This window comes from Pterocles gutturalis, unplaced genomic scaffold (assembly GCF_000699245.1).
Source record: "Pterocles gutturalis isolate BGI_N339 unplaced genomic scaffold, ASM69924v1 scaffold46857, whole genome shotgun sequence".
Lineage (NCBI taxonomy): Eukaryota > Metazoa > Chordata > Aves > Pterocliformes > Pteroclidae > Pterocles > Pterocles gutturalis.
This window is the reverse complement of record NW_010117244.1, coordinates 29621-44858: the sequence shown is the minus strand read 5'-3', so window position 1 is coordinate 44858 and position 15238 is coordinate 29621. Positions and strand designations below refer to the sequence as shown.

The window sequence follows — 15238 nt, the reverse complement described above, 5'->3', positions numbered from 1 at the left end:
AAGTGCTTTAGTGAGAGTGTTGCTATTTGCATGTGTTTGTGTTTTGGGGTGTGGAAGAGAGCTTGGAGAATTAAGAAAAAGTAGAACTATTTAAAAGTGAAGTTAATGATTCAACAAGGGCAGGTTGTCTTCCAGGATAACCCTGGTTATATATTATAATTGTACAAATAAAATGTTCAGTCCAGATCTATCCTCCTCCTCTCTAGTCCTGTACTGTCAGGGCTGGGTTCTTTGCACAAAGATGTGGCTTTTTCTTGGGATCATCTTTTCTCTGGGGATGCTAATTCCTGGAAAACTCAGCTTGAAATTGCAATATGACGGGTGAGTGTGAATGGGGTATCATGAAGAACTGTGCATGCAGTGAAATTCCCAGGAACTGTGTAAGAATAATAATAATTACGAACTGAAATCTTTGAGATAGGATTATTAAACTGTAATCTTTGTAAGATTTGGGAAGAAAACACAAAGATGGGCAATGAAGAAAGGGTGAACCAAATGCAAGCCAGTAAAGATATGGCTAAAACCGCTAAGATTTTTCAAAAAGAGGGGAAATAAAAAAGGGGTGACCAAAAGGAAAGCCAGTAAAGATATGGCTACAGCCGTTAAGAGACACAGAATGCCCTTCAAATGCACCTCAGGATGCTCTGCTTCCATAAGCTGAAATTCATTTGGCTTAGCCTCTTTCACAATGAACTTTGAAACCAGATGCTGTAAGAATAAAATGCTTTTTCTGAGTATAAAGTAGGGGAGATGACTGATCAAAATTATATCCATTAATAAAAAAAAGACTGCTGAGGTTATATGAAAAAGATGGTGTCTCAAAAGCAGCTTAGATACTGAACCCCTGTTGGAAATCTGTAACAATAACAAAAAAAGCTAATGGACAGACAGTCTTCACCCCAAGGTTTTCAGATAATTAGATTATCTTTTTTATTTTATTTTTTTTTCACTGATTAATAGGTTTTTTTGAAGTATGAAATGCCTAGTTTTGCTGTTTTCTCCATCCTCAGTTCTGCTTCATAAGTAAATAGTGATATAAAATTATGCTGTTTGCCTGTCTAAACTATTTTCTTTTATTCACCCTCAACTTTACAAGGAATGATAGGTCACTCTGCCTTTACAGCAGTTGGGATTTGCAGGAGGGGCACAAATACATTGTGTGGGTCAGCTATCCACATATAACTTTATACATGGAATTTTCCAAAGTAAATAAAATAGCCCAGTGCTGAATACATCTAGACTAATTATATCCCCAGAACATAGTTTTTTAAAAGGAGAGAAAGCCTTACTGCAAGTAAGTTCCTTCATAGTATGCCTGTTCAACAACTCTCCTGGCAAAGCTCCTGGCAGAGCATACGGAGTCACTACTTCTTTCTTTAGTATGTGTTACTTCCCTCGGATAATATTTAGTTTTTAGATTTGTGTCAGGGAAGCAGTCAGAGCTTGTCGATTTCACTAAACAGAATTTAATCGACCCTTGGTAATGTAGTGTTCATCTTTGTTTCTAATTGCTGTCCAGGACTGAATCTGTTGAGTACTCTCATGGGATTTAAAAATACCCTTAATCGAACAGTCAGTGTGACTCTGGGTGGGAAGCACCTGCACAAAGATGAAATGCCTAGTAAAGCCCATTTTCATTGTCATCTGCTCTGTTCAACAACTCAAATGAAAGTTGTTATCTGATCTATGAGCATCCAAGGAAATGCAGCTTGCGCTGAGAACAGTCCTTTAATTTGTTAAAAAAAAGATAAACTGTAGCATTTAAAAAACTGTTATTCTCACGTGGTCACATGGGCTGACTTTGCACTTCACTGAGAATCCTAGTCCATAATCATAAACGAGTGTGTGCTTTCTAATCTTAGTTTACGATTAACAATAATTTGTCTCCGCACTGGCTATTGTAAAAGGTTTATCAGTAAATAAGAGCTGACCATCTGGCAGCAATCTGACTGTCTGGCATTTCTTTCATTTGGTGTAATTAAGACATAATGTCGATGAGGATAGAAAGATACTACAGGATATTGTTTCCCTTCCTGAAAGACAAAGAGCAAAGCCAGCCCAGGCATTTAGAGAGAATAAACTCTGAACTGCAGCTGAGATGTTTATTCTCCTAGCAAAGATGTTTATCCTGCATCTACAAGGTTTATTACAAAGATACCATGGCTGTTGTACTAAATCATTAGCAATGCAAATGTAATAATTTTGCCCCATAGCTGAGGGTCCTATATGCCAACAGCATCTCCTGAACCAGTAGTAAACAGCCTCTTTTAACGATCAAGTTCTATATTTCTCTATCAGCAAAGGTGATATTTTCAAGAAAGATGTAAAAAATCCCAAATCCCCCTGTTTTTCAGTGGATAATGTGAATGAATAGTGAATTCTATTTGCATGTATAATAAGCTGATAATTGTACATTTGTATATGAAAGCACAAATGATAGCAGTTGCAGTTCATATGATGAGAGCATGCTACACTGATGACCATAATGACCACGGTTTTAATAAAAAACCAGCAAGGCTTTAGCAACAAGAATTTCTGTTACAAAAGCTTTCGAATGTAAATTCTTATTTTTTTGTACTTGTCCTGTAAAGGCTCCAAGGCTCACTGAAGTCACTGAAAGAGACTGGAAAGCAGTAGTTATTTGTTACTAACAAATATGAATATTTCTCAGGTTCCCCATTCTATCACTTCAGTAACGCATAACTGCTATCTCATCTTTAAGTAATGTAATGTAGTCATCAAAATCCACACCTCATTATGAAACCCTTTCATTGTAAATGTCACACTTTCTATCAGTCCTGGAAAGCTGATCTGAAGAAACACTGGAAAAAATTAGGAAAATAATTACAAAGGCTTTTTTTAATAGAACGGACAGATTTGCTTTTTCTGTATTTCCAACCATTTTAATTTTGTTCTTTGTAAACTTTCAATATTTTTTTCAGATAAAGCCTGTAGTAAATGAAAGTTTCCTGGGTCCTCATGAAAATATATACTGACACTGGATCTGTGTGTCTCTTCTAGAAATATAAAATGATAGATCCTGTACTAGAAATTTTTGTTTCCTGAAAATTGAGTAAAATGCAATTCTGGAGACCACACTATTCGCTGTTTGTGAAGTAAATTGGCTATTCTCATGCCAAGTAGTTTGTGAACACCTCAAGCTCTTAGCAATGTTAATTTATCATGGCCATCTAATGTTTTTGCATGCTGAAGCAGATCAGCAAAGCACCAAGTCTATCTGGAATAATTCACTAACTCCTGAACAGGAGAAAAAAAAGTGGCATCTTATCAACGAAATAGTTTATTATATATTACCAATGATTACGCAGCTTTGGACCTGGTCCTGCCATGGCAGACACACACACCAAGATTCATGCGAGCAATTGGCTTCAGTGAAGCTGGTATGGTGAGTAAAGAATTGCTACTGACAAGGAAGCAGATTTAACCTAATGCTCTAGCAACACAAAACTCACATCACTTAGTCCTATCTGTAGCTAAAACATTCCAGGAATTCGTCACTGAGATGTGTTTTTGTTGGAACAGCATTCAGTTCCATGCTGTCTTCCTTCTACATAACAAAACACCTCCTTTTTACTTATAGAATCATGCATACTTTAACAGACATTAAGACTGATCTTGTTTTTCTGCTGAATTTCCAGGGATCAGGTTTTGCATATTGTGCCAGAAACACTTCATCAAGTCCAGCATCTTCAGCATCTTTGCAGCACTTTACAGGTGTGTAAGAATAACCATGTGTGCCCTGAAAGCAGAGTGGGGTCTTAGGCTGTAAAACAAATTTGCAGGTAACTTTGGACAGGAATGAAAGTTAAAGTAAATTTGAAAAAGCTTTACCTAACTTTGTTTTTCTTAGTGTAGGGTGGAATTACCCTTCAACTACCTGAACGAATTTATGGGAAGAAGTTAGTTTCCTTGCATAGCTCTGTGAAGGTGCTGCTCCTTATCAGTGGTGCCTGAGCCAAGGGAAACACTAAGCCTGTGCTGCATGCTCTATGAACAGATGGCTGGAGAATAACTAAGGGGAGAATCTGAAGGAAAACTTCTTCCATTTATTGATATGCAGCTACTCAAACATATTTTCTCATTCTGAAAACAGAGCTTGATTTGTACATTTCTTTCTTCTCTGCACAGCTGGATTTGTGGAAGCCCCTGCTGCCTGAAGACATCCGGGCTGGAGAAGACCTGCAAATAAGGATCCCAGCCCCTCTGGTGCGGGAGGTGAAAGACAGCTTAGATCAGTGTACCATCTCTTACAAGTAAATCTCTAATTTCCTTATGGGAAAGGCTGGCTCTAACAATCTTCCTTGCTATCACAAAAGGACTTAGCCCTTTCCAATGAACAGTCAGCAAGTACTGAGGATAGGACCCAACCTTTGTTCCAAGCGCTCCCAACTTACCTTGACCTGCCCAATGCACAGATGCTATATACACCTTTGAGTTTTAAAAGCACACTCCTCTATGTCCTCGTTAGTCACTTTCCAGCTAGACTGGACTGTGTATTTGGAGCTGGGATCTGAGACAGCTCAATCTGTCTTGTTTCCTGCTGTTGTCTTCTCCGAGGCAGAGGATGGCGCTCAGATGTATGACTCAGTTTTTTAGTCTAAAGTCAGGAAGTCAAACTTGGTACAACCACCAGCATGCTTTGCCCTTGGAAAGCATGAATACTTGAACACAGGGCCCTCCCTATTTTGGAGAGCCCAAAGGTTTAATCAGTGTCACTGCAGAGCAGCAGCCTCTGTAGCTCTCCTTTTCCCTTCCCTGTTTTTTGTTCCTCCTCTGGTTTGGAGAAGAGCCCTTTCAAAGTGAATATTCAGCCAGTTTCTTCAAAGCTGCAGTTTCCTACCCCTGTCCTCTCCCCCCACCAGCTCCAAGCTGATGAGAATTTCCAAGCACCATCCAACCAAACAGAGACATCCCAGCCTGGGACAAAGGTCCCGGTGGCGGGTCCCCACTGCGTACACAACTGGGAGCCATGAGCTGCAAACGGCCCGTGATGTTTTATCACACCTATCCAGCCACACATCTTCACTAACTGCCATGCTTCTGCTTCCAACCAAAAGATTGAATCCACATACAAGGAGCGTTTATAAAGCCAAATGGGATTAAATAAAATCTATTCCTCACACAGCCTGATTCCCATTTGGAACTGACTTTTTCAGGTAACCAGTAGCTAGCTATATTTCATACAAACAATCCTGTAGTGATTCAGGGCTGGTGACAAATGGCCTATGGACGTACACTGACATTTACCAACCAAAGATAAATTAAAGGAGGATTGGTGCCATTTCAAAGCTGTTTAGAGTTAAAGCTGATCTTGACATCCTGCATCTTGCCTGACAAATTATCTTAGTAAGTGTGGTGCCCTGACAACCAGAGATGGAGAGAGATGAGGTGGGAGCCACTACAAATGATCTAGCATCAGGTTTAGGTATTCAGGATTTAGACAATGTTCTAGAAGATATTTAACCTCCTGTTTAATAAAGGCTCTTCATTTTCTAATGGTTTCAAATTATTCTAGTGAAAACGTAAAGACTAAACTTAAGTTAGCATCTTATTCTCTTTTTTTCCCTTGGATTTGGGCCAGAACTCTATCCACCTTGTGCAGGGTCCTAAAGAAAGAGGTGGGTAATTTAGCAGTCAAGCTGAAATTTTGACTTTGTATTGCAAAGGGGGGTGAGATGAGCATGGCAATGTTAGAGTTAAAGTTCCTGTAACATATTCAAAGCAGGAACCACCTTTTAGAAGGCAGTTGACAAGCAACGAAGGTAACATGACAGTTAGGTATATAATGATAGAGACATAAATGACAAATTATAATCAGGACATCAATATTCTGACTGTGTCAGACTCTGGGATTTCAATTCTCCAGAGCTCTGCTAAGGTATTTTGCGTGTGTGGTTTCAGTTCATGGGAATTTGCACTGCCTTAATTTTAGTTTGAAGTTCAGATGTGAATAAACATCAAAGCCCAGAGTGAAAGTCAGCTGTAACTACTCTTAAAAGTTTCTTATGTACAGTTTACAGAAATGCCGATCAGTGCTACAATCAGAATAGCCTATTAGCATTTACAGAGTTTGAAATAGACAATGTTTAAGCTACCTTTGCAATTGTCTTATTGCAAGCATTTACAATGAGCACAGATTTTTAACAGGGTTACAAGGGGCTGATTGCAGTGAGGAAGCACAGTGTATTATCCAAAGTCCTCTGAAGCCAAGGAAAAGGTTTTATTGACTCCCTTGATCATGGAATCATGCCTGTGTTATACTCATTTCTGAACTAATCTGTAGCTAAAAACTAAGAAGAGCTTTAGAGTGTTTTTGTTCTGATTTTTGCAAAGTGCAATGAATACTTCCGTGAAGTCTTTGCAAATTGAAAATGTCTCCACAAAATACAATTAAACACTAATCTTAAATTTTTCACTTTTCCCTCCTTTTCCCAGAAAAGAGTATTTGAGAGTTTTGCCCAGAAGTAGAAGTGTTGACGAAAAGAAAGTTATTGAACTTCTTTTTTTGTAGAAAATTGTCAATCTTTTAAAAAAAATATCTGGTAACATTATCGCTTTATTGTTAAAACCCAGTGAAAATCTCAGTACTTTGAACTTTCTCTTACATGAAAGTAACCATTATGCTGACAGTGATGAATTTGCCACGCAGTCCACAACGGAAGAGGATAAATCCTTTTATTTGTTGTTTTAAGTGATGCACCCAGCATGACAGTTGTGTGTAACTGCTAGGGATTGTTTTCTTTTCTATCTCCCCCTCTACCCTCCCCTTAGAGTCCTAATACCTGATGTGCAGGAACTTGTGGATCAGAGCATGCCAAGGGAGAGGAGCAGCCACAGCCAGGTCCCAGAAGGTTACATCTACACCCAATATCATCCAATGGAAGAGGTAAAGAGGAATACAATTCTGCTTGCTTTCTTTGTTGCTGCTATTTTGTAAATGCCACAGCAAGCAACTCTGTGCTTGCAGGAAGCTCAGCTGAAGCCAGTGGAGCTCTTTCTGGCTTTCTTCTTTGCAGAATCAGTCCTTACTCTTTGACTAGAATCTTGGCCTGGTTGAATTGAACATGAATTTGCCATTGGATATTTTGTTTGAGCTACCTATTGGGGATGACTGCTGCTGAATGCAGATATAGAAAATCAGAACAGATAGGAAAGAGAGACTGTAATACTGTTTTGAAAATTTGATGGTGTGGCTCCATGTCTGGTGAAGCCAACAGAAAGATGCCCAATAGGACTGGCATACTGAATAAGATCCAGAATAGCATATCAGTGTTGTATTGCAGTGATGTTATCTTTTAACACGCAGTGAGATAGGACCATGTCTTTGCTCAGAGGCAAGTGAAAGGCCTTCCATGAGTGCTACATGATATTACAGATTGAAATAAGATCTGAGGAAAACATGGCTTGTCTAAGCAAAAGAAAATGCTTTAATCTGGAAATGGAGGTGGGAAAGAGAAGAAAACTCACATTTTGGACCAAGAATTCTCTATGGCTATTTCAGATTTATCAATGGATGACTCAGATCCAGAAAAGCAACAAAGAGCTGGTGACTCAGCACTACCTGGGGAAGACAGTTGAGAATCGACCAATGTATTATCTGCAGGTAAGGGAGGAACTTTCTTAAAATGAATAAAAGGTTTCTTCACAAAAAAGTACACAGAAGACAGGATTCAGATCTTTCCTAAGACAGTGTTCATCCCAGTTCACTGAAATAACAGTAGTACAGTAAGATTTGCCAACTTTCATATACACTACTACCATAACCTTGCTATTGCTATTATGCAGTGAAAACAACAAATTTAACTGAAGTCTTGTCTAGAAATACAGATCAAGCTGCAACTATCTTGGCAACAGCTGTGTATGAGGATAAAAAGTTTTGGTTTGCCATTTTTATTACTTTTTTACAGCATATAGCCTTTCTGCTAGGAGTATTACATGACATTCTTTATCAGACTCCCTAATAAAAACCATAGTCTTAATAACTGGGTTAGTTATTGTCTAATTTCTTCCTATCACTGAGTATAATTAGATTCTCTGCTTTTTTGTGCTTCCCTTTCTAACAAAAAAACAAACCTAAAAGTAAGAACAATCAGTCCTGTGAATGACTAATACAAATGAAAAATAAACTGGTTTATTGACACTCCTGCTCAACAGACACTTTAAAACTCTTGTCCTGTGATACTACAGAGATGGTGTTATTAGGAAGGAGAGCTTGTCATATGAGGTCTAATAATAATAATAATCTCAGATAGCTCAATGGCATACTAAGGCACATCCTTTTCTTTCTGTATTACGCTAGGCTATTTTATTGTAATGTAACGGTTTTCCAAATGATAATTTTTACACTCTCTCAGATCAGTCAACCATCAGACAAAACCAAAAAGATCATTTGGATGGACTGTGGGATTCATGCCAGAGAATGGATCTCTCCAGCCTTCTGCCAGTGGTTTGTGAAAGAAGTGAGTGCTCACTTTTCCACTTAGATAATAAAAAACTGTATCACTTTGGATAATTCAGTTCTCTTCTCTATTGTGACATCAAGAATTATGCTTTTTCTGTTAAAATATGATTTTTAAAACTAGTACATAGTACAGATACCTATGGAGACCTAAGTCCAAATCACAGTTTGAGAAGAGATATGGGACACTATTTGTTAGTGCACTGTTTCCCCATCTGAACCAATTCCAAAGCCACGGAACTTGACAGCAATCTCTCCATTTCCCACACTGGCTTTTAGATCAAGCCCCTCTGCATCACAGAGCCACCGTCCCCCTCTGGGGGGAATAAAGCAACCCTAAGTCTTTGTATAGCAATGTTTCACATGTACTGAAGGTACCTGAGGCACAGGTATGCTATCATGCAGCTTTCATACCTGCAAGACTGTATCCATATGAAGTACACTATAATCGGATGCACTGTCACTTTGTTAATAGCAAAAGGTAAGATATCTCAACATATCTAGGGATAAGTAGATCTTGGATACCATGCTGATATCCAGGAGCGAGTGATTCCCTGACGATAGGCCTAAACTAGCTCTTTCCAGTGATTACCACTAGATTCTCTGCTCAGTCCTTCATATTTTTCTTTTCAGATTCTTCAAAATTACAGATCTGACCCAAAGATAAGCAGACTTCTGCAGAATTTGGACCTCTACGTCTTGCCAGTCCTCAATATTGATGGCTACATCTATTCCTGGGAAAAAGTAAGTAGTGAAGATCCAGGAACTAGATTGAAAGTTAGATGTGCACAACACACTTTGTTAATTCTATATACAATCATAGTAATTATATTTAAACCGAGAACAGTGACAGAATCATTGCTCACACAAATCCTCTCATGGCAGAGAGGTTTTGTTTCTTCTGGTAAATCAGCAGTCACTTGAGATTACAGGGCTAAAAATTTCTAGCAAATGTCATGAGCCTTGGGAAGATAGAAGGACAAAACCACAAGATCAATTGCTTTTGAGTTTTTGGGGATGGATTTACTTCCCTGCTAACAGCTCAAGGCTTGGTTGATGGAGTTAAGGATGTCTAGAGGAGACAGTCATTCTTTGCAAGATATCTCAACTAGTAGATGGGTCTAAGCACCTTTGCTACATGGGACAGTGTATGGGAATGAAAACAGGACGAGAATTGGTCAAATATTGGGCTATTTGGTTTTGAAACAGGTGTGCATTCCCAAATAATCTTCCTTTTCTGATGTGGAGGGTAATGAAAAATGTTGGTTTTCAGCAACTTTCATCATGCTTCCAGGCTCATGAGCCCAGTCAAAACACCTTTAATGCAGGAGCTCAGCATGGCCCAACAGGCTCAGCCTACTGCCATGTGGATCCTGCTGCCTCCCGGCTTGCTCCCTGGCAGGTTTGGGGCACACCATACATTGCACCTGGTAATTCAGCCGGGAAGCTCATACAGGCAGTGCAGTGAGGTCTGCAGAGAGCCAAGTACAGCAGTGAGTATAGCAGGGAACCAAGGAGCAACAGCAAAATTATCTAACAAAAAGACATCAATCATTTGAATCTGAAACAAACATAAGTTCAGCTATCATCTCTTGGACACAGGTATCCCTCACAATGGTGAGTCTTTCTTAGAAGTGCAACACTGCACGGAAGCAGTTGAGTACTATAGAAAAAGCACACTTTTTTTTTTTTTTTAAAAAAAAAAAGCTCAGGAGGCTCATTTCAAGGTGCATGCAGGCTTGTGGAATACAACAGCCTGGCTGTAGTAGATAAAGTGTTCTATCACTAAGCTTTATCACCCTTGCACACAAAGCTGCATTCTTACAATGCAAGAGTTACTCAGAATGCAGAGGTCTACAATAAAGGAGTCTTTACGCCATATTATCTCTAGGCCCTATGGATCATTGAGCTGTTATCATGTAACTGAAGTTATTTTTGTTTAGGAACGTTTGTGGAGGAAAAACCGTTCTCCATATATGAATGGTACCTGCTACGGGACAGATCTGAACCGAAACTTCAATTCTTCTTGGGGCAGTAAGTTCCAAGTATTTCAGATCAGCAACACAAATGTAAAGCAAGAGTAATAACAAGCCTCTGAAATAAGATGAAGTCCTATAAGAAAGCAATGCTCAACTTGTCATCCAGACATACGTAAAAATAAAAACCCGGTTTGTAAAAATAGTAAGTAATTGACTTTCAACTGGCATTTATTTTTGTGAGCAGAAAATTGGTGCTTATATAACTATACCTCTAATTCACTGCAGGAGCAAACATCAGCTCTAGGCAGCAATGTTAGGAGTTAGTCACTTAACAGCCAGTATTTGTGTTTGCTATGAATTTCAAGGAGCCCCTAAAGCTTCCCTGGCAGGTGGTACACTGTGGTGGTGTCAGTCTTTTCATTGCAGCCAGCCTGTAAAATGTACATTAAATATTTCAGTCTTGTAGCAAATTTGAGTTGCCACTAACAGAGTAAAATGTTAAAGTCCCACTGAGCTGTCTAGTCTCCCTGTCCACATAAACACACACCTAAACACTCCAAGGCATATTTCTCTGTTCCTCTAGACTGGTGTTTACATGTCTCTCCTTTGATTCACTTTTTGTATTCCTCTCCAGGTATTGGTGTTTCTTATAACTGCAGCAGTGAAATCTTCTGTGGATCTGGACCAGAATCAGAGCCTGAGACAAGAGCTGTGGCCCAGCTTATCGAAAGGAAGAAGAGTGACATTTTGTGTTATTTAACAATTCATTCCTATGGACAGTACATCCTCATTCCATATGGTTCCACAACTACACCTCCAAGTAACAGTGAAGAGCTGGTAAGGCAAAACATTAATCTTCTACACTTGTAGAGAATAAGTACAGGCAGCAGCATGTGGCACAACTCTGTTTGCCCTCTTGCCTTTCCTTCAGAGGAGCTGAGCTTATTCAGGGGCTTGGCTCCCAGAGTTACTGCCACTCCATGCAGTACCAGCAAGATTTATTTGCCTCAGAATGATCCTAATCCTTCATCTTAAATCAGAAAAATCAAACTATTACAGATAGAGTTACTGCAATGCAAGGTAAGTGGAGAAGAGCACCAAGTTCTTACTGCATACAGGAATGCATTTGTGCTTTAGGATGTCAAGACATTATACACACATGGTTGTCACAATTGTGTCCAGGAACGATATTCCAAATGTGCTCACTAGGAGAACAGGAGCAAAGTATGCATCCATTTCTTGGTTACTTCTCCCCTTACTTTCTGAGTGTTCTAATTTGAGTTCATTAACATGTATTTATGAATATTCCAGTAGCTGGAGCACTAGTCAAGAGCATGAGAGACATGGATTTAGACTTCATATGAGTCATTGGAGAAGTAATTTATTCTGTCTATGGCTCAGGTTCTAAAGATGGTGGGATACAGAATCTATGGCAATATAACAAGCGCAAGAGATCAATCACTGCTGTGTAGTCAGTATCAGTATGCTATACAGCATAGACCCTAATTCTCCAAAATACAGCCCTCTAGCTTTATAAGAAAGAAAGTATCTTCTCTACCTAATAGCAGATTAATGTTTAAAATTTTAACATAATTTGCATTAAAAAAATCAAGAACAATTTTCCCAAATGTTTGTAATGAGTTTCTCTAAAGTCCTGAACTACTAATATCAAAACTTAAAGCTGATCATATGTAAATGTAAAGCTGAAAGTGACAAAAATTTTGGTCCACTCAAAATAATTGCCAAATGTACTGGCACTGATGACAATGCTGTTCCTATTTTGAACTTACAGATGCATGTTGCAGAGAAAGCAGCTGCTGCCCTGACAGGAAAGTATGGTACCAGCTATGAAGTAGGATCAACTTCTTCAATTTTATGTAAGTTTATGTTTCCCTTTGATTGCTCTGTTTTTCAAGGAAGAGAGTCATTCTTGTGTCATAGGCATCAGCAAGTACTGTTTTGCAGAGCTGCTTCTTTGAGTAATATTTAATGGGCTGGTTCAGCGGAACATCTAAGCAGCATTCATTTGAATACAAGATAACAATGTACATTATAAAGCTGATCGCGGGAAGGAAGAAAGCATTGATTAGAAGCTAGTTCCTACATGAATTCCTCACAGATACATCACAGGGGACAGAAGAATATTGGCGACAGATCATCCTGACCCTGCTGAAGTCAGCAGCAAAACTCCTATTTGTCTTCACTGGAGTCAAGCAAAAATTAAAATCCCAATCAGGTCTATAGTTACTCCATCAAACATTATCTCATGGCAGCTGCTTGCAGCTCTGTGTGAATACATTGGTTTCAGCTTGTTCCTAATAGACTGGACAGCCACATCATGAACACACCATCACGGCTGATACTAGTTGACAGCCTTTACATAGAGGACTGGAGGGCCCTAGAGACTGCCTGGTAAACCCAGTCTTTTCCCAGTAAGCTATAAGTCACACTAGTCACTCAGAACAGTAAGTAGTTCTCTCCACTACCCATGCGGTTTTGCACATTCACAGCATCTGTCTGTGCCAGTTCCCGAGTTACACCAGTCACCTACTGCATGAGCAATGTGGTGTAAGGATAAGGTAACTTGCCTATGCCTAGGACTGAATTTTGCCAGGGTTTGTACTTATACTGAATAGGTAAGAAAAAAGATCCATGAGGCAGATGAAGTGACACAGGGAGTAGACAGAAGTTTTTCAGACTTGACCGAAATTATGCTTAAAAACTAATTTACAAAGAAATTCCAGGCAGTATCAATGTAGAAAATGAAGTACCAGAAAAGACAAATGGCCAATCCATCTTTTACCCCACACTAATCATAGTAAAATGCTAAAAACACAGAATCCCTGGAACTCGTCTCCTGTTATTGTACATACCATCTTATGGAGGATTTTTTCACTTAGAAAACTCCATGGAAGACTTTTAGTATAATTAAGAATTGCAGCACCTGGAAACTCTGCTCTCCATGTCACAGTGATATACAGTTACTGCTTAGTTCAGGGATTCTGGTAAAATCTTGCATTAACTATTGCAGAAAGTATTTTCAAAGAACCATGCTTAATACATATATCTCCGTTCTGTTTTTAAATTTGCAGACAGTAACTCAGGGTCCTCACGGGACTGGGCTCACATGATTGGCATTCCTTTCCCCTACACTTTTGAACTGCGAGACAAGGGTACTCACGGATTTGTTCTACCCCCTGACCAGATCCAGCCCACATGTGAGGAGACTATGTTGGCTGTGACGACTATAATTGATTATGTTGACCAGAAATACTTCCCCAGTGGGGCTGTGATGCTGACCTCCAGCAGCCTGGGCCTGAGCCTTTACCTGAGTGTTGTACTCACATGGAGTGTTTTATAAAAACAGCTTAGAGAACAGAACCCAGCAAGGGACTCCCATGCAAAGTATAATGTCCCCTTGAAAACACAAAATTACATGAGCAGAGGAACTAAATGTCAAGTATTTCAATAAAGGCTCATCCCACAAAATACAAGCATCCACTTGTGTTTTTGATAGCTGTGTTTTAGGGAAGGAGGAAAGGACGAAGAGCTGTGGCCATTTCCCAAGCTTTACTTGCTGGCTCTGCAAGAAGCCAGCCTGAGTACACATGGGAACAGAACGCTCTTACTCCCTGGTTCTTGAGCATGGTTTCAGAGCCTTAACTGGGCTTAAGCAGCCCTTCTGTCAGCCACGGTCCTGCCCCGTTACAATTCTCCCCATTGCCTGACCCTGCTGACTCCTGGGTCTTGCTGGCATTAGCAGGATGCCTGTCAGACTTAAATGTCCCCAATTCCCAATACAGAAAATTGGACAGCTTCCTCGACATCCACCTTCCTTCCCTAAACTGGCACATTGGAATCTACCAGAAAACACAGGGCCTCAAAAGCTGGTGAAAGCTCATAATCAGGAAACCATCAACAGCAGCCTGAACAAGGTCAAAGAGTTGAGCTGATGCAAGCCTTTGGGGCAGACAAGAGGTGTGGCCCTTTCACTTAGGTGCAGCCAGATTAGTGAAGATAGAAACTGCCCTAATCCTTCAAAAATACAAAAGGGAAAGGGAAAAAGAAGATGAGGATGGGGTGCTATTCCTACCTCACAGAGCAGATGAGAGTGGGATTTCTTTGCATCCTTAACTTCCAAAACTGTATGACTGGTGGCTACAAATATTCTCCTAAAGTCAGACTCCTAAAGGATTTCATTACAGATGGTACATAAAGAAAGTCTGTTTACAGAGGGGTGCCTTTCTTACAAACCACCTTAATCCTTTGGGGCCGACTCTGCAGAAGGACTGGGGCCCAGTTGCATCGCTCTCCATCACTTGGGAGAGTCTGCAGCCTGCAGGGTTCTGCTTGGGATCCCCGTGCAAAGCTGGAAGCTCACTGGAGTGCCAGAGGAAAGGAAACGTTTCAGCCCATTGGGCAGGGACCCTCTGCCTGAACCACCTGAAAGGAAATGTCAAGGAAACAGCTTCTATGTTACAGCCAACACCAGAGGGTGCAGGGCATTCACTGAAATACAGAAGACCTATTTTAACTTGTACTCTGTCTGCTTTTGAACCCAGGAGTCCCACATCCCAGAAATATGTCCACCAGTCTTGGCTATTACCGATAATAAGATAAATTTTTTTTTTTCTGATAGAAAATAAAGAGTCCAGGGGAGGGGAAAAAAATCATATGGAATGTCTGATTTTCTCAGCAAATTTCAAGATTCAGCTTGAAAATTGAAGGTGTCCTAACCAGAGATTTTCAACTAAATATTTCCAGCTTTGGGGAAGAGAAT

The 15238-nt window shown here is 39.8% G+C and overlaps 1 protein-coding gene across 1 annotated transcript; it reads left to right on the top strand.

Annotated features, from left to right (window-relative positions):
- Nucleotides 1–228: 228 nt before the first annotated feature.
- On the top strand, nucleotides 229–14411 carry CPO (carboxypeptidase O). The gene is made up of 12 exons (XM_010075730.1): nucleotides 229–321; nucleotides 3660–3735; nucleotides 4150–4274; nucleotides 6793–6907; nucleotides 7523–7624; nucleotides 8376–8480; nucleotides 9113–9223; nucleotides 10423–10513; nucleotides 11093–11295; nucleotides 12251–12335; nucleotides 13551–13795; nucleotides 14262–14411. Exons 1-12 carry the CDS (start codon nucleotides 242–244, stop codon nucleotides 14409–14411), a joined length of 1488 nt encoding a protein of 495 aa, XP_010074032.1. The 5' UTR covers nucleotides 229–241.
- The last annotated feature ends 827 nt before the right edge of the window (nucleotides 14412–15238 follow it).

What these genes read in the sequence shown, in the direction of transcription:
- CPO (XM_010075730.1), top strand. Translation starts at nt 242, where the DNA reads ATGTGGCTTTTTCTTGGGATCATCTTTTCTCTGGGGATGCTAATTCCT. An exon ending in ATCTTTGCAGCACTTTACAG is followed by an intron (nt 3,736 to 4,149) that starts GTGTGTAAGAAT and finishes TTCTCTGCACAG; the next exon opens with CTGGATTTGTGGAAGCCCCT. An exon ending in AATATCATCCAATGGAAGAG is followed by an intron (nt 6,908 to 7,522) that starts GTAAAGAGGAAT and finishes TGGCTATTTCAG; the next exon opens with ATTTATCAATGGATGACTCA.